This window comes from Papio anubis, chromosome 7 (genome assembly GCF_008728515.1).
Source record: "Papio anubis isolate 15944 chromosome 7, Panubis1.0, whole genome shotgun sequence".
NCBI lineage: Eukaryota > Metazoa > Chordata > Mammalia > Primates > Cercopithecidae > Papio > Papio anubis.
The window spans coordinates 158,560,767-158,583,614 of NC_044982.1; the positions used below are offsets into that span (position 1 = coordinate 158,560,767).

At 41.5% G+C, this 22,848-nt stretch overlaps 1 protein-coding gene, 1 long non-coding RNA gene and 1 pseudogene across 3 annotated transcripts in view; 1 reads left to right on the top strand and 2 right to left on the bottom strand.

Moving 5' to 3' along the window:
• GABRG3 (gamma-aminobutyric acid type A receptor gamma3 subunit) overlaps positions 1-9,791 on the bottom strand; it is a 556,557-nt gene extending 546,766 nt beyond the window's left edge. Inside the window, exons 1-2 of one of the 2 annotated variants that reach the window (XM_021940357.1) lie at positions 9,509-9,791; positions 3,676-3,824 (exon numbers count right to left, since the gene is read on the bottom strand). In XM_021940357.1, coding sequence (XP_021796049.1) covers positions 3,676-3,824; positions 9,509-9,561 — 202 coding nt within the window. In that variant the 5' untranslated portion in view covers positions 9,562-9,791. The remainder of the gene's footprint in view (positions 1-3,675; positions 3,825-9,508) is intronic. The other variant, XM_021940358.2, reaches the window with a different exon arrangement.
• LOC103885675 lies at positions 8,149-13,827 on the top strand. Its single transcript, XR_001904230.3, has 3 exons — positions 8,149-8,314; positions 10,184-10,302; positions 13,790-13,827. It is a non-coding gene; the product is annotated as an uncharacterized LOC103885675 (long non-coding RNA).
• A 1,339-nt stretch (positions 13,828-15,166) lies between these two features.
• Positions 15,167-15,815, bottom strand: LOC116275912 (annotated as a pseudogene).
• Positions 15,816-22,848: the final 7,033 nt, after the last annotated feature.

The window sequence follows — 22,848 nt, forward strand, 5'->3', positions numbered from 1 at the left end:
TTAAAAACACATTGAACTGAATAAAAATGAAAATATGACATAACAAAATTCATGGGATGAAGTTAAAGAATTACAGAAAGGAAAAGTTCCTTACATAAGAAAATAATAGTCTCAAATCAAAGACTCTAAGTTCTACTTCAAAAAGAAGAAAACCAAAATAAGCCCAAAGCAAGAAAAATAAAGGAAATAATAAGTATAAAAGCAAAACTGATGTCATTGGGAACAAAAATAACAGAAAAAGTACCACACAAAAAGTTGGTTCTTTAAAAAGGTCAATAAAATAAACCTCTAGCAAGACTGACAAAAAAAGGAAGATGACACCAGTTACCAGTATCAGAAATGAAGCAGGGATATTATTAGAGGTCCTACAGACATCACAAAAGATGATGAGGGAATATCATGAACAATGCTAAACACATAAATTTGACAACTTAAAAGAAATGGATCAATTTCTTGAAAAAATCACCACAACTTTAATATGAAAGTGATCATTTGAATAGACTTACTAAGGAAATGAAAAAAACTCCCAGAAAAGAAATCTCGTGGCCCAGAGGGCATCACTGGAGAATTTTATCAAACATTTAAAGAATCAACACAAACCCTTATATAATCTCTTCTAGAAAACCGAAGATGAGGGAGTACTTCCCAACCCATTGTATAAAGCTCCTATTACCCAAGACTGAAAAAATAGTCCCTTAAACACGGAAATGCAAAAATCCTTAACAAAATATTAGCAAATAGAATTCAGCAATATACAAAAGGAGGTTTTTAAAAGACTTTTTTTTTTTTTTTTTTTTGAGACGGAGTCTCGCTCTGTTGCCCAGGCTGGAATGCGGTGGCCGGATTTCAGTTCACTGCAAGCTCCGCCTCCCGGATTTATGCCATTCTCCTGCCTCAGCCACCTGAGTAGCTGGGACTACAGGCGCCGCCACCTTGCCTGGCTAATTCTTTGTATTTTTAGTAGAGACGGGGTTTCGCTGTGTTAGCCGGGATGGTCTCGATCTCCTGACCTCGTGATCCGCCCGTCTCGGCCTCCCAAAGTGCTGGGATTACAGGCTTGAGCCACCGCGCCCGGCCTTAAAAGAGTATTATTAAACACCATGACTAAGTGGGATTTACTCCAGGGATACCATACTGATTCAATATTTGAAAATCAATTAATATAATCCACCGTATTGACAGACTGAAGAAATAATCATATAATCATACCAACTGATGCAGTAAAAGGAAGCCTTTGGTGAAATTCAAGGCCCATTCATGATTTTTTAAGTATCGTGAAACTTTTTTTTAATGTATCAGAAAACTAGGAATAGACAGAACTTTCTCAAGTGGATAAAGAACATGTACAAAATACCGCCAGCTAATACCACACTTCATGGGAAAAGACTGAAGGCTTTGCCCCAAGATCTGGAACAAGACAGAGATGTCCATTCACACCACTGCTGTTCAACATAGTGCTGGGAGTTCTAGCCAGGGCAACAGGCAAGAAAAAATAAGTAAAAGATACCCAGATTGGAGAGCAAGAATGAACACTCTCCCTATTTGCAGATGACAATGATGGTGTACATAGAAAATGCCAAGGAACCTACCAAAACAAAACCAAAAAAAAGTCCCAAACTTCTATTACTAATAAGTTCAGCAAGTCAGAGAACACATCAACATACCAAAATCAATTGTATTTACTATACTAGCAACTAACACAGGCGAAATGAAATGTGAAAATACAGTGCTATTCACAATCACTCCAAAACACAATACTTTGTCATAAATCTAACAAAATACATTCAGAACATATCTCTTGAAAACTAGAAACCACTGATATAATGATATAAGAACATAAAGAAGGTCTAAATAATGAAAAGACCTATCATATGCACGGATTGGAAGATGCAACATAGTAGAGATGCCAGTTCTTTCCAGATTGATACCTACACTTAACAAACTTTTACCAAATCCCAGCAGAATTTTTCTGTAGTTACAGAAAAAGTTATTCTAAAATTTATATCGAAAAGCATATGAACTATAAGAAGTTAAGATGAGTTAATGTTGAAAAGGAGGAATGAAGAGGTTGAATTACTTGAAAAATTTGAAGACATAATACAGCTATGGTAATAAAAAATGTGGGTATAGACAGAGTGACAGACACACAGATAAAACAGAATGAAACAAAGAACCAGGAATAACCCACACCAGTCAAGTCAGCTGATTTTTGACAACTTCATAAAAGCAATTCAGTCAAGGAAGGATAGTCTCTCCAACAAATGGTGCTGGAGTAATTGGGCATCCATGGAGGGTGGGGGAAAATAAATTAGATCTAAATCTTACATTTTGATTTTATATAAAAATCAAAACAGTTAACAAATTAAACTGTAAGGGATGAAATTATAAAACTTTCAGAAGAACACAAAGGAGAAAATCTTCAAGAGCTAGGGCTTCATACAGAATTCTTAGACAATACTCTAAAAGCATGCTCCATAAAAGAAAAATCAATAAAATTGGATTTTGTCAATATTAAAAACTTTTCCTCTGTGAAAGATGCTATTAAAAGGATTAAAAGCAAGCTATGGATCTGACATAAAGGATCATACCTAGGATATATAGAGAATTCTCAATCTCAGCAGTAAAAAAATAAAATAAGACCAAATAATCCAATTTTTAAAAGGGCAAATAAGATGAAGAGACAATTCAATGAGAAGGATATACTGATGAAAAAAAAATAAATAAATAAAAGAGGAGTTCAGTATCACTAACAATTAGGGTAATGCAAATTAAGACAACAATGAGATATCAACCTATTAAATATACACCTAGTAGAACAGCTAACATAAAAAACAGTGGAAATACTAGTTGCTGGTGAGGACACAAAGAAACTGGATCTCTCAGATATTGCTGGTGGAAACGAAAAATAGTGTATAAGACGGTGCCTTAAGCAATTAAACATACTCTGCCATACAACCCAGCAATCGTACTCCTGGGCATTTATCCCAGAAAATACAATCTTATGCTCACATAGAAACCTGTATACAAATGTGCTCAGTCATTTTATTTGCAATAGACAAAAACAGGAAACAATCAAAATGTTCCCAAATAGATGAATGGCTAAAGAAGCTGTGATACACTCATACCATGAACAAATATTCCGCAGTAAAAAAGAACAAACTACTGACAGGTGTAACAACCTGAATGAATCTCAAAATCATTTTGCTGGAAAAAAAAAAAAAAAGCCAGTCTCAAAAGGCCAATGATTCCATATATGTAACATTCTCAAAGTGGCAAAAAGTAAATAAATAAAAAGTAAATAAAGAACAAATTGAACAAATTTGAGGCTGACAATGGTTAGAAATTGGGGGGAAGGAAGCAGATGTGACAGTAAAGGGATAGCAAGGGGAATACAAGATCCACTTTCGCTTGATGAGGGTTCTGTATCTTGATTTCAAGGATAGTTACATAAGCCTACATGGGGTAAAATGACACAGAGCCATGCTCCTGAATGGCACCAATGTCAGTTTCCTGGTTTGGGATCCCACTAAGTTATCTATTGTGTGACAAGTACAAGAGACCTTTCTGTACTGCCTTTGCCATCCTCTTGGAATTTACAATTACTCAAAAGTAAAACCTTTAAAACCTATCACTGCAGAATATTTTTCTATCAGAATAACAAGAAACAACACTCACTTCCAATATCCGGCCTCAGCTTTTTATCATATTCTCTTAGCAGCTTGTTGAGAATAAGAGTCACGTCAGTGTCTTGGGATTTTGGAGCCAAGACCCACTTTTGGTTTGATGACGAATCTTCATATTCATCCTCTTCCACCTTTCTGGACCTGGAGTTATAGCACAAAAATGCGACAAGTAAGTGGCAGCAATGGCTCTAGGAAGAGCCTAAGTTTGTCCTATCCAAGTATCATGAAAGGGGTAGAAAGTCCCCAGTACCCACAGCCCAACCACACATGTGAAACCCCGAAAATTTTTTTTAAAAAAGAAAGAAACACAAAATAGGAATGATTCCATAAGAAGAATGCTACTGCTATTAACAAGGTACGTTTTTATTAAATGTCACAAGACCATCCCCCATCCCAGTTAAACTACAGACAACATGGCAGGTAAACAATACCAGAGGGCTAACCAGCAGGCAACACAACCCTTGAATCCACCCTGAGAGACTGTGAAGGCCAAGGCACAAACCTTCTAGAGGTTTTCCATACGGTGATTGTATCATGTTGTTTCCACCCCTAACCATCAAGACCTCATTTTACTTGAAGGTGAGATTAGCTTTTGCAGACTGGACTCATTCAAAATAGTTGAGTCTGACTCTGTGCTTCTCTTGGAGGCGGGAATCTGGGGGTCTAGACACTTGGACAGTGTGAGGGGGTCTGCTTTGCCGGCACTCAGGTTGGAAGCAAGGACAGAGATGTCTGCAGGTGACTAGTGAAGACCCTCTGGCAATCTTACACGCCTCGGTCCACACAAACCGATTCATCTTCTGCACAGCAGGCTAACGCAGACATGAAAAACCAAGCTTTCGAATACATCTTCAACATTCTGACTTCTTAGTAAATGAGTCTCAGTGAACGCCTGGGCATCTCTGAGCTTGTTTTGTGCAGAGATGAGCTGGACAGCCTCCTCTCCCGGGTGACACGCACTGACAGGGGTGCCTGAATGGAGAGGCCTCAGGATGACTAGCTAGTTTTACTTTTTAATTTTTTTTTATTTTTATTTATTTTTTTATTTTTTTGGTTCTGTAGTTTTTGGTTTTTTTTTCATTTGTTTGTTTGTTTTGTTTTGTTCTTTTTTTTTTTGAGACGGAGTCTCGCTCTATCGCCCAGGCTGGAGTGCAGTGGCACAATGTTGGCTCACTGCAAACTCCGCCTCCTGGGTTCACGCCATTCTCCTGGCTCAATTTTTTGTATTTTTAGTAGAGACGGGGTTTCACCGTGTTAGCCAGGATGGTCTCGATCTCCTGACCTTGTGATCCGCCCGCCTCGGCCTCCCAAAGTGCTGGGATTACAGGCGTGAGCCACCGCGCCCGGCCCAGTTTTTGGTTTAAAAAAAAAAAATTGGTTTATAATTGACACACACTTGTACTTGACAAGCTGGTTTTCTCAATGAGTGAGGCCATCTCAACACTATAGTCACGTGGGCTTAGAGAGCAGACAGTCTCTTTCTGCCTTAAAGCAGCATTTCCAGGCAGACTACCATTGACCCCAGCAAGAAAGCATGTGAAATAAACCAACCTTTTCCTTTCTAGTTTGTCAGTGTGCATGCTTTAGTAACTTTCTCTTCACAGAAGAGAATAAAAAGAATCGAAAACTGCACGGAGGCAGATTTGTCCTGACTGGATACGAACTCTTTTCTGTTTAGCTTCCCAGATGGGAGCCAGAATGTCAGTGTCATGTCAGGACACTTGTGCTCTGGGATGTGAGTTTCTTGAACTTAAGTTTGAGAATTGTCTAAATTATCTATAATTCACAAGATGTTAATTTAAAAAAAAATTTTCACGTTCATTTTTGCTACTGAATTTAGGTCTTCATATATACACATATGCATACTTATGTAATATATACATGAGTCTTTTAAAGTGTGTTAACTAGCCATAATGTAGACTAGAGTGTTGGCCAGATAGTCTAAACCTAGATGAGCATGTACATAAACGAGAGATCTTGACAATGAGTATACGGCATATGTCTCAAAGAATGACTTCCCCACTTACGTTTTTCCTACGCTGATCTTAAACTGTAATTCTATTCCTTGAGTACCTATTGGCTAGAAGGTTAAATTAAATCATCCACAGAAACTATACATTGCTGTTGATTTTTACGCACATTTGATATTCATGATAGATAGGAACTTTTAAATGTGGGGCACATATTCAGTAAGGAATATGTTGCATTTCATTATTTATAAAAGTGAACATTTACAAGTAATACTACAGAATTTTAAATGTTACTCTAAAATATTTCATGTCATCTGGCCGGGCATGGTGGTTCACGCCTCTAATCCCAACACTTTGGGAAGCTGAGGTGGGTGGGTCATCTGAGATCAGGAGTTCGAGACCAGCCTGGCCAACAGCGTGCAACCCTGTCTCTACTAAAAATACAAAAAAAAATCTGGGCATGGTGGCACATGCCTGTAGTCCTGGCTATTCGGGAGGCTGAGGCAGGAGAATTGCTTGAACCCAGGAGGCAGAGGTTGCAGTGAGCTGAGATAGTGCCACTGCACTCCAACCTGGGCAACAGAGCAAGACTCCATCTCAAACAATAATAATAATAATAATAATAATAAATTTTAAAATTAAAATATTTTGTGTCATCAGGAGTATTATCAGAAATGTTAATTTTATCATCTTGCAAAATTTTTTTAAAACTTAAAGAGCAGGTTGAAGCATTTAGATAGCTGGGAATCAAGCACTGCCCACAGGACAGGGCAGATCACTACAGAGCAAGGGCATCTGGAGCAGTGAGGAGAGGCTGGTAACTCATCTCAGCAGAATCTGGCACAACATGCTCAGGACACTTGGCGATTCAGCCCAGGGGCCTTCCTCCCTCTCTCTGCTGTCTCTGTCTCTTCCCCTCTCTCTTCTTCCCCTCCCCTCCCATTCGCCTCCCCTCTCCTACCCCCACCACTACAGAGCCAGACCACAGACTCCACAGTCTGTTATTGTCTATGGCCCTGATAGTCACACACACACAAACCGAGCACAGTAACCAGCTTTTCATCATTCTCTGTATACGCAGCCTTCGTTTTTGAAAATTACTTCCAGCTACTTACAGGTATTCTAATAAGTCTAATTCTCCCTCTAGTGGCGATGAGAGGGTTTTCCTGAAATTGCAAGAGCTTCCTCCTTCGAGGCCAGTACAGGTGGCAGTGAGGGGGACCAAGAAAAAGCAAGCAGAAACGTTCTCTTCCACCCCTTCAGCAGGCATATCAGGGCCCCAGCTGTGTAACCTGGTTGGGTAGGCAGTGGGAAGAGTGAGGCCGAGATGCTCTAGGTCCCTGGGCTGTGAGCACCCTTCTCCCTCAAATCCTGAAAATGAAATAGAAGCCTCACATTGCTAGTGCCAGACCACCAGGCCCACAGGAAAATCCTTGCTTTCATGAAAACGAAATCTCATCTCAGAGGACCCATTAGAATGTGGATAATACAGAAATATTTTCTTTCCCTAAATTCTAAGTGAATTATATATAGTCTTTATGAGCACTGTTACTTGCATTGTTGGATCCTAAACATCATTACTGCAATTAGCTTTTTCTTAAAAATAAATCAGTGATGTATTGTCATTGTCAAAAAACAACTCAACCCTCAGATCTTATCTTCATGTCTTACACCTTTGCTTAAAGCAGAAGGACCGAGAAAAAGTCTGAAGTATTTTTAAACATTAAAAGGAGTTCCTAAACCTCAGAAAGCAGTTAAGGCATCACCAAGGTCTGAGTGGGAATCGGTGCGTTTTATGAAGCCCATGGGTGTCAAAATGGGGAGGCCCCCTCCTCGGGAGCTGCTGAGCCATCACCACAAAGCACAGACATCAGACCCTCATCCAAGGAACTTCCACAGCAGGAAGGAACTCAGAGTGCAAATGAGAACCCCCTCCGAATTCAAAACAGTTTTGAAAGATGACACTGCACATCAGATTGCTTCACATGTCTGTACAACCCATTCAGAGAACAAAGACACTCTCAAAGAAGAGGCATATAGCAATAAAGTTAGTATAAAATTTGGATTTTTTAACTGATCTGCAAGCTCTATTATGAAAGCTGGGAAACCAACCCAAATACAGAACAAATGAAAATCATTATGTCTGTCTTCGCAGAATGGAAGGATGAAGAATCCCAAGAGATTCTGCGTATATTTGGGAATCCCCAGTAACAGGACTGTTTTAAGGCAGAGGCTAAGGTATTTTCCTAAGCACATGCAGTAGTGAGGACGATAGTCTGTGCTTCTTTTAGAATGTTAAGAATCCAGAGATCTAAACAGTTGATTACTGAACCCGAAGGGCCGGTCACTCGTTTGAGTTGGTGGCAATAGAAAGGTGGCAGAGATGTGACTGCGGGCCTCAACGCTACGCCCGGTGCTGTCTACCTCCCTCTCTGCCTCTAAACAGAGACACAACCAGGAATAAGCAACCTCAGAAAGCATATTTCCATCTCTTTCACCAGCTGCCTCTTTAGATAGAAAGAAACTTCAGCTGAAAGGCCCAAGGAGTGCTCTGTCTCTTTGAAAGAGTTGCCGGTGAGTCACCGGTGGAGTCGGCTTCCACACTCAACTCAGCAAAGAGGAGCAGTGGCAAGGGGGACGGCCAGGGCTTCCTCCCTCAGGGTAAGCTCCTCTGCCCAGTTCAGGAGTGAGAACTGGGGGCCCCTTGATGTTTAGTAGGATTTATTCATGTGTCTTCCTAGCTCCTTGAGAGTTCACAAATATGAATGAAAAGGCCTGATGGTGGCCAGGCTTGTGCGCGCAAGGACGCCCTCTGATTCTCTGGCTCCCAGAGCCAGGAAATGGAGAAGCGTCAAAACAAGAGGGTTTAGGGGCTAGGGGCACGCTGAGCTTCCTAGGGTGGGAAAAGGGGAAGGCCAGACACTGCTCCGATTTTTAAATCACAGGGCAATCGGCAAGTTCTGGCCAGAGATCCAGCCAGAGAGACAGAATTAAAGAAACTAAACCCAGAATCTCCAGTTGTGTTTACAGCAACAGGGTTTAACCCTTTGGGTCCCACTGTCTTCGTATCCTCATGCGCCCTCTTAGTCTCCTCTGGAGTGGTTCTAAGCTCCCATTAGCTGGCTGGTGTGCTGGGAGGAAGGTTGCGGAATTTATGGTGAGATAATTTCTTACATTACCAGGCAGAAGCCTTATTATCCATTTCAACATGCGTGCTTTATGGGGGTGGGAGTGCGTGTGTTCCTGTGTGTGAAAGTGGCTGATCTGGAAGGTAGGTAGGTGTGCGTGTGTGTGTGTGTGTGTGTGTGTTTGCAGGACCTGGCAGGGGAGTCCTCTCAGACAAGCAGGGCTTTCTGCTGCCCACCTGGTCCCAATCCCCCCGCACCTGCCTCCAATGCATTAGCTCTTTCCAGCCCGGTCTAAACTGGGCAGTTAGAACCACGGTTCCCGGGTTCTTGGAAATTTCAGAGTGATGGAAATGACAGAGAATGTCAGCCAAAGTGTGTGTGTGAGAGCCCCCTGAAACAGCTGAGGTGGGAATTAGGGGTCGGTAAGGAGCCAGAAATGGCCCCTGCCCCATGATCCTGGTTTTCAAAACCCCTTAAAATCACCAGATCCTAAAAGCCTCAGGAGACGAGCCATTAATCTGAGTCCCCACACTCCCGGCTGCAGAGGAGAAAGCAGTCTAAGGGAGCTGGGACAGGTGAGGTGTGGGCCGACTTCCCGTCCCCTCCCGGCCCGCCGTGCCGCAGCCCAGCCGACGGCTGGCGCGCCAGGGACTCCGACAGACAGCGCCCCCCGCCGCCCTGTCGCCCAGCTCGGGGCCTCCGGGGATGCGGCCCCCGCGCCACTTACCGCGCGTGCAAGCCCGAGAACAGGCAGAGGAGGAGCAGCAGCTTCGGGGCCATGGTGCCGTGGAGCTCGGGGCCTCGGCCGGGCGCGGCTTCCTGCAGCGCGGACCTCGTCCCCGCCGGCCCTCTCTGGCCCGGCTTCCTCCGAGGCTGCTGGCGGCGGGCGGGACAGGAGTCTACTCCGGCGCTGGCCGCGCCCCCGCGGGGCGCACACGGGACGCACACGGGACGCCGGCCCCTCGCGGCGCGCCGCCCCCGCCCGCACAGTGGCGCCGGTCCGCGCAGCCGGGTGGGGGAGCAATGGGCGCCGGGGACCCCCTGGCGCGGCGCCGCCCACCCCGCCTGGAGCAGCGAGCGGGCGCGGGTGCCCAGGCCGGGCTGTGAGCGCTGTGCGGTCGCCGCGCGGAGAGGCGGGGGCAGGCGGGCGGCTGTCCTCTGGCAGCGCCTCTGAGGCGGTCCCGGCGGGGAGGAGTTTCCCCAATTACACGCCTGACAACGCGCAGGGCGAGGAAGGCGAGGTTTGAATGGACTCGGAGTTTGAGGCCAGGAAGGGGGCGGAGCTCCGAGGGGGAGGGGAGGCTGGGGATCCCGCAGGGAGCCTGAAGAGAGGTCCCCGGGGTGGGCACCTTGAGAGCCAGCCCGCGCTCCGCCTTCCTCCGGCCGTTTCTACCCCGTGCAGGTTTCCTCCAGCGCTCCCTGACCTCCCGTGGCCGCCGTCGCCCAGGGTCGAGACGGTTTGCTGAAAGCAGCCCTTTCATCGCACTCTTCGTGCTAAGTCGGCTGAACTCCTGGGCACTGGTAAGATTCTGTGCTTGGAAAGGTGGCTTTCTGCGGGAATATTTGGAAAAAAGCACTCCAGATTTATGCCTTTCTTACAGAAAAGAGAGACTAACACGTAGCAATAAACAGTAGAGGTAGAAAGGAATGTTAAAGGTAGGAGCTAGGTAGATCCTAAGGCAAGAAACCAAAGACATTCCGTTTGGCGGAAGCATGAAGTGCGCCTCATCCCATGTATTTTCATATTCCGAAAACCAAAAATGGCATTTACGATTTAATTTGTCATAATCATTCAGAAAGTTAGTCTTACACCATGTAAGTATTGCAATCTCAACAGTGTAGCAAATCCACTAAGAATCTTACATTTCTATCACTTCCAAAAAATTCTTAGAAAATATTTTGTAAGTGCTATTCATAGATTTATGTAAGGGTGTGATAACTGTTTCTTTAATATTGTCAAATAGCTTTGTTCGTCCAGGCACAGTGGCCCACGCCGGTAACCCCAGCACTTTGGGAGGCCGAGGCAGGCGGATCACTTGAGCCCAAGAGTTCAAGACCAGCCTGGGTAGTATGCAAAAATGCTGTCTCTACAAAAAATACTAAAGAATTAGCTGAGCATGGTGGCATGGGCCTGTATTCCTCTGGTGTGTTCCCCCTCGTTTCTGGATAGGCATGAAGTGGAGTGGAGTGCAGTTGTTAATGACAATATTGTTTTTCAACAGTGGAGCTGTCATCTCCCTGGCATCACCTTTCTGTCTCTGTGCGGTGCTGAACTCGCCCAGCTCCCCCCTTTCCAGGACTCTTTCTGGCATTCTCATCTTCCTCTGCCCAGCACATCCCTCCTACTTAGGTGCACATGGCCTATAAGGTCCCCTCTTTCATGAAGACTCTGACGCTTGCATTCTTCCATCTCCAACACCTGTACCACACCTGTAGGCTTCAGGGGAATATGAGCATTTATCATACTCTGCCCTAATCTGTAATTTTCTGTGCCGAAATCTGAGTACTTTAAAAATCAATTAGATGATGATTTATTGTTCCTTCATTGCTTATAGAAATATGTCATCTCCACATAAGAGACGAGTCTCACTCTGTCGCCCAGGCTGGAGTGCAGTGGTGTCATCTGGACTCACTGCAACCTCCACCTCCCAGGTTCAAGCGATTCTCGTGCCTCATCCTCCTGAGTACCTGGGATTATAGGCACCCACCACCACACCTGGCTAATTTTTGTATTTTTAGTAGAAATAGGGTTTCACCATGTTGGCCAGGCTCTTCTGGAACTCCTGACTTCAACTGATCTGCTCGCCTCGGCCTCCCAAAGTGCTGAGATTACAGGCGTGAGCCACCGCGCCTGAGTGTGCTGCAAGAATGCTGCAAATAGAAACAATTCTTTTGTGCTTGCCTTCTTAACACAGTAATAGGAACATAAGCAAAAATAATCATCCGACATTGATCACATAAGATGGACCAGGGCAACTCTCACAACATTATTTCCGTTTTGCATCTAGAGAAAAAGCACAGAGAAGTTAAGTCACTTACCCCAAGGTCACACAGCTAGTAGACTGAGGATGTTAAAAGCCAGGCAGTTGGCTCCAATGTTTCAGTCCTAATCACGATACCATACTGCCTTCCTGAGGAGGAGCTCAGCAGACATTTGTTGTTTGGCTAGTTGATGAAAGTTGTGGACTCCTTACCGTATTATTTATTTTTTTGAGCATGAGTTAAAATATTCACAAGTTGTTTATAATAGAAATAGACTGTTACTTGAGTGATTTTGTAAAATATCAGTAAATAAGAAGTGTCCTCAGAGTTGTTGTTATTACTATTTTTACAATTCAATGAGTGGACAAGAAAATGCAATACTGTTTTTACATCCCTATGCTCTTTATTCTTTTCCTTTCTTGCATATTTCAACGTGCTATTATGGATGAATGCAAGGTGATCCCCTCTGGCCTTTGGAATGCTTTGCTTCATTTATTAGACTGAGTAGCTCAACTTGATACGTCTGAGCATTTTACCTTGGAAAGCCCCTCCCCTCTTCCTGGAAGGAGATTTTGTTTTTTAAAGCTAAATGAACTGGAAGGTTGGGGAAAAATCAAAGCAAGCTTTCTAGGCGTTAAGTGTGAAAGCAAAATGCAAGGTTAAGACTGTTCAAAGCAGAAGCCACAGGCTTTCATGTAGCTCCCTCGCCCCGGTCGACCTGCGGGGATGCTCTGCGGAGCATGCGCAGTGTGCACTCTCCAACCCGCCTCAGCCTCTCCATCTTCAGCCCGGGAGAAGCGGGCGGGATTTACACTTGCTCCCCCTAGCTCGCAGGAATAGAAAGGGAAATAAAAAGTAGGTGAAAGCGAGCGCCACCAGAAGACTGGCTGTTAGTCCTAAGAGGTTAGGTAACTGATCGGTGCTCAAAACCGAAGCGCAGACGCGGCCGTAGTGACGAACAGCTCCAGCCTGGCGCGCTGCTTTGCTCCTGGCTTGGCGCTGGGTCCTCGGCTCTGGAGGTTCTGGGGAAGACCTGGGCTGCCCGCGCAGCGGCGGGTCGGGCTGCACCTCGGCGGGGGCGGCGGGACCCTGGCAGCGTTGCCAGGAAGCGCCTTTCAGTTCCCAGGCCACGGAGCCGCCCGGCTGCCCACGCGCCCCTCACCGCGCATCCGCTGCTCCGTGGCTGCCCCGAGCTCTGCTTTGAGAAACATCCCTCCCACTCCCAAAACTGTACTTCTGGGCTACATGTTTCGTGGTTTCATATTTTGAAAAAGCGCCCTTCCCTTGTCATTCAAAACAGCACTGTCAAGGGATAATACACACACAACAAAAATGCACCCATCTTAAAAGTATGGCTCAGTGAACTATTTGGCATGTGTATACCGTATGTATATGAATAGCATATGTATAGCACCTGGATTATTATATATAACAAATACATAATTATGTAATTCCCAGTGGCTGGGCCATCTTCAAGTCAGTACCGATACTGGGTAACCAACTATTCAGCCTTTGGCCACAGAAGCCTAGTTTTGCCTCGTCTTGCAGTTTGCATAGATGTGGTCATGCAGTACTATCCATTTAACCTCCGGCTTCTCTCACGCAGTGCAGTGTCTGTGAGATGTACCCTTATGGCTACATTACCAGTCATTCATTACTTTTTACTGCTGTGCACGATAGTTCTTTGTGTGAATACACCACACGCTATTTATTTGTTCCTATGCCAATGGATATTTGGGTTGTTTGAAACTTCGGGATGTTATGAATAAAGCTGACATGAATACTCTTGTCTTTTGATGGATATATGTGTTCATTTCTCTTGGTTATCTGACTGAAAACAGAATATCCAGATCACAAGGAAGGCAATGCGTTTAGTGGTAATAAATATTACTACAGAGATTTCTAAAGCAGTTACGTTTATCACACATTGGCCATGAATGAGTTCTGGTGTATACCCTTGATGAAATGTGGCCTTGCCATTCTTTTTGTCACCATTCTGATATTTCTTTATTATTATTATTATTAGACGGAGTCTCGACGATCTTGGCTCACCGCAACCTCCGCCTCCTGAGTTTGAGCAATCCTCCTGCCTCAGCCTCCCGAGTAGCTGGGACTACAGGCCTGCATCACCATGCCCAGCTATTTTTTTTTTTTTTTTTTTGTATTTTTAGTAGAGATGGGATTTCTTCATATCGTCCAGGATGGTCTTGATCTCTTGACCTCGTGATCCACCGCCTCGGCCCTCCCAAAGTGCTGGGATTACAGGCATGAGCCACAGCGCCCAGCCTGCCATTCTGGTATTTCATTCTGGTTTTGATTTCATAGAACTTCTTTCAAATTTTTACCAGCCATTGGAATATCTTCTTTTATGAAGCGTTGTTTAAGTCTTTTGCTCATTTTAAAACTAGACTGTTGGCCTTTTTATTTGTAGAAGCTCTTTTTGTGTTTTTATGTTTTTGTTTACCGTTACACCTATTGCTTTAATACATACTGTCAATATTATACAAATACATGATTTACAATATCCCCATTATAGCAAGACAAAGAATACAGTCATAAAATAAAATGTCTTTTAGGCATTTATTATGCCAAGCACATAAATTATTGTTCTCATTATGACATAAGAATAATACTCTTTTGGTGACAAAAGATATATTGTATTAGCTCAAGGTCCACGGAAGAGCTTCCAGTAAGTTGGAAAGTAAAATCTGGCCATGTTTTCTATACAATAAATAGAACAGCAACCACCTCTGCTATCCCTTAAGCATAAAGTATCCCTTTACATAAACTTAAGTAAATGGCTCGTTACAAATAAAAATAAATAACATTTTAGAAACTAGTTAACATCGCTGGGCCGAATGTGGTGTTTACTTTCTTGTGTATGTCTAAGAAATTTCAACATGAAGTATATATTAAAAATTAGCAATAATTTCTGAGGTGTACATGAGCCAAGCTGCTCACTCTTACTGTGGAAGCAAAACTAACTTCTGAAAATAATCTACAGAAATAATATGTAAACACACAGAGCTTGAGACAGACTAAGAACATCCTTCTATGTTCTATGGACCAAAATACAAAGTGCTCCATTACATATGTAAATAAACACACTTTCATTAGTTTGGAATATATTGATATTACATGACTATGTGTATATTTTATGTACACCATAAAACAAATGTTGGCAGTGTCTCCAGTGACAACATGCCTTCTAGCCCCAACTACTGGAAAGGGTATAAAACCTTAATAAGGAAACGACTTTGCTTTGCTTTAACTACAGTTTTTAAGTGAAAAACAAAGCCACCACTCCTTGTTGCATCATGGACTGAGGTCTAAAATGTTCAGAGTCAACAATCTCTTTGGTTGTTCCCCAATGTAACAAAGCACATACGCATTCTCTCTCCGTTCACAAAGTCTGATCATCTTCAGCATTTTGTCTTAAAAACTGCCTTCCAAGTATGAGGGACCCATGCTGTTACGTTCTTTCTGTTGCCTACTTTACACCTGATGTGGCCATATAGGTTGGCACCTTGTAGCACCACACCCATGATAACCACGGCTAGCTACCCTGAAGGAGAAGAGGCCACAAAAGAAATATATCACCCACAGCACTGGACAGGCATTAAGTCTCAACCAAAAGGTTCGATTCAGCCTCTGAAACAGGTTCGTCCTCCCGAGAGGATGCCTTTCTGGACTCAAGCACCCAGTGGCTCTTTCCATCTTCATCATGTGATTCCAACACTGTAGACCCACCACTAGTCCACCTGTGACATTCATCACTGCCCTAAAGTCACACGACAAGATAATTGTCACCATACAAGCAGTAAAACTGCTGCTGACCAATTTGCAAAGAAGATAGACCACAACTGCACTGACTCGAAAGAATAACTGGAAAAGTGAGGCCGCTGGATATCTGATTTTGGATTGTTTTGTTTTGTTAGTTGTCTCTTCCGCATCCAACACTGAAATGTCTTCAGTGTCATCATTACTGTCCTGATGCAACATGGCAGCCCTGTGCCAGCCCCCCAGTATCACTTTAAAAAAAATTACTATGGCCTTTTATTTTCTTAACATCTATTATTGTTACTTCTCTGAATTTGTTCATTTATTTGTTTATTTATTGCTGTTCTAGGTTGTTTGCATCTCCAGATAGATCAGCTTTTAAATTGTCCCCCAATTTTTAAAACTGTTCTCTTGGAAATATTCACAAGTTTACAAATAAATTTGTAAAACTAATCCTGTAAGTTTCTATAATATTATCTAATCTACAGCACATAGTCTAATTTTTCTAACTGATCCAATAATACCTTCAATAGCATTTTTCCCATATAGCCCAAGAACCCATTCAGGATCACACATTTTGCTAGTTACTGTGTCCACTTGGTCTGTTTTTAGTCCAGAACAGGTTGTGGCCGTTCTTGATGTTTCACCGCACAGTAGTTTCCGTAGACAAAAGTATTTTGTAGAATGCACCTCTGTGTGAGTCTTTCTCCTGATCAGATGCAGGTTATGCATTTTGGGAAGATATATGACATAAGTGATGTTGCTTTTCTTGGTGCGTTATTGTAGGAAATGCACGACGTCGGTTTATCTCACCGTGGGTCACACTGATCACTTAGTGGAGCTGGAATCTGCCAGTGTCTCCACTGTCAAGCTACTTATTTTTCTTTTCAAATGGCTGACTGTTCTTTGGGGAAATTATTTGAAAATGTTTAACTATCTTAGTTTCAACATGCATTGATGATTCTTGCTTGCTGCTTGTAAAATGGTGATTTTCTAATTTCACTGTTCCTCCACGTTCATTAGTTGGTATCATATCATAGGAAGCACTCCTCCTCTTTTTCTAGTATTACTTTCTGTAGAGACTCATGGTTTCTTGTTTTATTCAATGCACTTTAACCCATTACTGTCATTATTTATTGTTATTCTCAAATCATCCAAGATTTCGACAATAGGAGCCTCTTGAAGCTGACTCCTGTATTTAGCATGTCCCCAATATTTATTGTTTGACATTTGTCTCAATTTTTTTACCTTGAAAAAATTTTAAATTTTCCCCAGGTTTATTGAGGGATAAGAGACAAACAAAATAGTATGCATTGAAGGCATACAAGGGGATGATTCGATATAAGCGTACATTGGGAAGTGGTTCCCATATGAACTGGTTAGCAGAGCCTTCACCTCACTTAGTTACCTTTCTTTCCCCACTTACTTTCTGGAGCAACAGGATTGCCACTCATATTTTCTTTTTCCCTACCCTTGAATTCAAAATTTCCCCTTGGTTCCCCTTTTTTTTTTTTTTTTTTTTTTTGAGACGGAGTCTCGCTCTGTCGCCCAGGCTGGAGTGCAGTGGTCTGATCTGGGCTCACTGCAAACTCCGCCTCCCGGGTTCAAGCCATTCTCCTGCCTCAGCCTCCCAAGTAGCTGGGACTACAAGCTCCGCCACCACCCCCGGCTACTTTTTTGTATATTTAGTAGAGACAGGGTTTCACCATGTTAGCCAGGATGGTCTCGATCTCCTGACCTCGTGATCCACCTGCCTTGGCCTCCCAAAGCGCTGGGATTACAAGCATGAGCCACCATGCCCGGCCCCCTTGGTTCCTTTTAATAGAGAATGATATTTAGAAAACAAATCTAGTTGCTCTGAAGTATTACTGCTTTGAGACCTTTTAGAGGACATTATATTATGATATAATAATACTATTTCATTACACACTAGAAATTAATGAGCATGTACTGATGTCACCCATAAAATCCTTCCTTGTCTTTGAACTTTCCCTCCAATTTTTAACAAAATTAATATATTTTTTAATTTGCTCAAAGTGCAATATACATGATCTAGTTTCAGAATTACAGTAACCAGGCTACAATGAAAAGAAGACCTCTAGGCTGAGTTCAGAATGTGTTTTCAGATGTTTCTGCTCTCCCCCTTTAAGCTAAGAATACAAGAGAGTAATCAAAATGCTATGCTCAAAAGTTATTTGATTTAGTTTTTTTTTCTCCAGTGTGGTTATGCTATTAATTTAAAGTGGAGCTGAGTTCATTTGTTTCTATTTGTATTACACTTTAGGGCTTTTCCTCATTATTATGGATTTAATTCTATTTTTGAATACGTGAAGTTTTAACATGATCCCAAAAATCAACACTGTACAAGATGAAACAAGAAATATCACGAGAAGTGCCATCCCACCCCATTGCTTCTACTTGTTTCTGCCATACACATACACAGACACCTCCTCTACATAATAATACATTTCATCAATTTCTGGTTTATTTTTCTTTTTCCATAAATAAACAGACAAATAACTATTTTCTAATTCTACTTCCTTTCTGACATCAAACATCACATGCTATACAAAACTTTTCCATTCTGACTCTTCAACTTCTTCAATATTGCACCTTGGAAATACACCAGTTAATGCAGCTCTTACTTATCCTTTTTACATAACTGCATAGTATTCTATTGCATGTAAATATCATAATGTTTAAATTAATCTACTTTGTTGGGGTATTTTCACAGCTTCCAATATTTTGCAAATACATATAATACTGAATCATACAACTTTGTGCATGCCAATTTTTATGCTGTTGAAGGTGTATTTTCAGGGTAAATTTCCAGAAGTAAGATTTCTAGGTCAAAGGGTACATGTGTAATTTTATCATATATTGTCAAATTTCCTTCTCATAGGGAAGTTTTCTCCATTTCTCATTCCCACTATCAATGAAAGATGATACCTATTTTTCAATAGTCTTGTCGATAGTGAATTTTCAAATTTGCTAGATTTTTCCAAGCTAAGGGGTAAAAAGTGATATGACAATATGGTTCTAATTTGTGTTTTGTTAATTATGAGTATATTGAACATTTAAAAATATTTAGAACCAGCTGGGCATGGTGGCTCATGCCTGTAATCCCAGCACTTTGGGAGGCTGAGACAGGCGGATCATGAGGTCAGGAGTTCAAGAGCAGCCTGGCCAACATGGTAAAACCCTATCTGTACTAAAAATACAAAAATTAGCTGGGCGTGGTGGTGGGCACCTGTAATCCCAGCTACTCAGGAGGCTGAGGCAAGAGAATCATTTGAACCTGGGAGATGGAGGTTGCAGTGAGCTGAGATTGTGCCATTGCACCCCAACCTGGGCAATAGGGTGAGACTCTGTCTCAAAAAAAAAAAAAAAAGAAATATTTAGGACTATCTTTTATATTTTAGCAAATTATCTTTTTTGTCCTTTGCACAATTTTCTATCAAATTTTTTCATATCTTATCCTCAAATTTTACATGTCACAGGCATTTTTCTGTGGCATAAGTTGCAAATAATTTCTTCCCATTTATCCTTTGTCTTTTGATTTTGGTTATATGTTACTGATCATGAAATTTTACACGTTTCTCGAGTCAAATTTATCAATATTTTTTGCATCTGGATTTGGGGAAATAATTAGAACCTTTCCCGATAACTTTCCCCTAAGTTATAAAAGGGTTTGCCCAGGATTTATTCTGGTATCTCTGTGATTTCATCTTCTACACTTACATCTCTGATCCATTTGAATCACAGTCTTAAGTAACATATAAAGTATTGATGTAACTTAAATATTTTCCATATAACCATCCAGGTCTTCCCACACTACTTATTCAAAAGTTCAACTTTGTCACTCTAATTTGAAATACCATAATTATCATCTGCTAAGTTTCCATGTATACCTGGATCTATTTTTGTATTTCTTTTCAATAGCTAATTAATGAGTAATCTGCTTATACCATTGTGTTAATTATAAAGACTTTGTGTGTGTTTTAATATCTGGTTGGGCTAGGGCTAGCTGTTCATCTTATTCAGTATTTTCATGTATTCTTACATATGTATTCTTCCAAATTAACTTTAATCTCAACATATATAGCTTCAGAAAAAACTTTTTCATATTTTATTGGGGTTCTATTAAATTAACTGAGGGAGAATCTGCATCTTTATAATATTGAGTTATCCTATAAATAACAAGGATTACATTTTCTATTTGTTCATAGGTACTTCGCACAGGGTTTTCATACTTCTTATTAAGTTCATTTGTGAGACTATTATCTATCTTTTTGATACATTTTGAATGGTATTTTCTCTTCCAGTGTCCTCTAATTGCTTATTAATCATGAATATAAGCATTTCCATTATTTCATGTAATTTTTATATCCTGCTTGCTTTCTGAATTCTCTTAATGTTGTGTTAGTTTTATCACTGGTTCTCCAGTGTTTTCCAGTTTTACTATCATATTATCTGCAAGCAGAAATAGATGTACTTCATCATACCCAATTTTTATGCCCCCAATAAGTGTCTTGTAGACTAACTGCAGTGGTTAATGCCTTCTGTAAAAATGATAAGGGCAGGAGATAATAGGCACTCTCTTCCTATTCCAGATCATCCTGGAAAGGTCTCCTGCGGAGACAGACAGACTGACAGAAGGAGAAAACAGAGGAGATGCCCATACCTTACTATTTTCAGGGTTTTTATTAAAAAATCAAGAATGGGCCGGGCGCGGTGGCTCAAGCCTGTAATCCCAGCACTTTGGGAGGCCGAGACGGGCGGATCACGAGGTCAGGAGATCGAGACCATCCTGGCTAACACGGTGAAACCCCGTCTCTACTAAAAAATACAAAAAACTAGCCGGGCGAGGTGGCGGGCGCCTGTAGTCCCAGCTACTCGGGAGGCTGAGGCAGGAGAATGGCGTAAACCCGGGAGGCGGAGCTTGCAGTGAGCTGAGATCCGGCCACTGCACTCCAGCCTGGGCGACAGAGCGAGACTCCGTCTCAAAAAGCAAAAAAAAAAAAAAAAATCAAGAATGGGTGTTGAAACTTGTCAGACCCAATGGGGAGCATCAATTTCTTCTCCACAGTAAATTGCATTATTGAATTTCTTTCTGTTGAATCATTCTTCTACTCCTAAAACTAAATTTGTGAGTTTTCCTTCATTTTGTATGTTTTGGAAAACTTTATTTGGCATCAGAGTGGCATGATCCATGATCTTTATATGTTTGGTAGAATTTCCCTGTGAAGGCACCTGAGCCCTTTGTCTCTCTCTCTCTCTCTCTCTCTCTCTCTCTCTCTCTCTGTGTGTGTGTGTGTGTGTGTGTGTGTGTGGGCGAGTAGAAGTTCCTTGGTAATTTTCTCTGTTTTCCATAGAAAATGGCCTTCTTAAGCATTCTACCCCTAATAGGGTCAATTTTGGTAGTAAATTATATGTCCCCAAGAAATTCTCCAACACATATATGTTCTGAATTTTTTTAATAAAGGTGGGTAGGTCATCTGTTATGACTTTTATTTTTACTGTGTCATTTATTATTTTATTTATATTCCCCATTTTTTCTTAAATGGTTTGTGTATTTCATTTTATTAATCACCAGAGTTTTGAGTCATTCATTATATCTCTTGTCTTTGTATTCTCTATCTGATCAAATTCTGCTTTTATCTTTTTTTTAATTTACTTTGTGCTTTCTTTTGGTTTTTTTCTAGTTTTGAGTGGGAAGTTAGTTCATTTTCTTATATTTTTATTTATATTGACATATGCTTAACAATATGAATATTCTTCTAATATGGTTTAAATATATCTCATAAACTTTTAAAATCAAGTATTATTCTACTTTTTGTTTGTAATTCCACTTTTTAAAAATCGAGAAATAATAATTGTACACATATTTAAGATAAAATGTGATGTTTCCATTTGTATACACATTGTAAAAAGGTTGAATCAAGCTCATTAGCCTTTGTACTACCTCACCTGCTTATCATTTTTTGTAGTAAGAACATTTAAAAACTACTTTAGCAGTTTTAAAATAGTCAATACATTATTATTAACTATGGTCACCGTGCTGTGCAATAGATCACTACAACTTTATTTCTCCTGTCCGAAACGTTGCATCCTTTGACGAACGTCTCCCCCTTCTCTACGTTCACCCCTAGCCTCTGGTAACTGCCGATCTACTCTCAGCTTCTGTGAATCTGTCTCTTTTAGGTTCCATATGTAAGTGAAAACAAGCGGTATTTGCCTTTCTCCGTCTGGCTTTCGTTAACATAGTGTCCTTTGGGTTCATTCATGTTGTTGCAAATGACAGCGTTTCCTTCTTTTAAAGGCTGTATAGTATTCCACTATATATATAGACAACAGTTTTTAATCCATTTATCCACTAACGGACACTTAGGCTGCATTCATTTTTCAGCTATTGAAAGTAATGCTGCGGTGAACATGGAAGTGCAGTGAGCTCTCAGACAGACTGATTTCAGTTTCTTTGCATATACACCCAGAAGTAAGATTGCCGGATGATATTGTGATTTTATTTTTAGTTTTTTGAGGAGCTTCCATACTGTTTTCCCAAAAGAGCGGTACTAAGTAACATTCCTACCCACAGTATACCAGGATTCCCTTTTCTCCACACCCTAACACTTGTTATCTTTCGTCTTTTTGACAACACTCATTCTAACAGGTGTAAATGATATCTCATCGTTTTAATTTGAATTTCCTTGATAATGAGAGATGTTGAGCATTTTTTCATATATCTGTTGGTCATTTGTGTGTCTTCTTTTGAGAAATGTCTGTTCAAGTCCTCTGTCGATTTTTTAATCAGGTTATTTGTTTTCTTGCTATCGAGGTGTTTGAGTTCCTCATATATTTTCAATACTAACCCCTATAGAAAATATTTGGGGTGGGTGTGGTGGCTCAGGCCTATAATGCTGGGAAGGCAGAGGTGGGTGAATCACTTGAGGCCAGGAGTTCAAGACCAGCCTGGCCAACATGGTGAAACCCCATCTCTACTAGAAAATACAAAAATTAGCCAGGTGTGGTGGCGGGCGCCTATAGTCCCAGCTACTTGGGAGGCTGAGGCAGGAGAATTGCTTGAACCAGGGAGGTGGAGGTTGCAGTGAGCTGAGATTGCACCACTGCACTCCAGCCTGGGTGACAGAGCGAGACTCTGGCTCAAAAAAAAAAAAAAAAGAAAAGAAAAAGAAAAGAAAATATTTTATTTGCAAATCTTTTCTCCCTGTCCATGGATTTTATCTTCACTCTGCTAGTTTTTTCCCTTGCTGTGCAGAGGCTTTTTAGTATGATACGATCCCA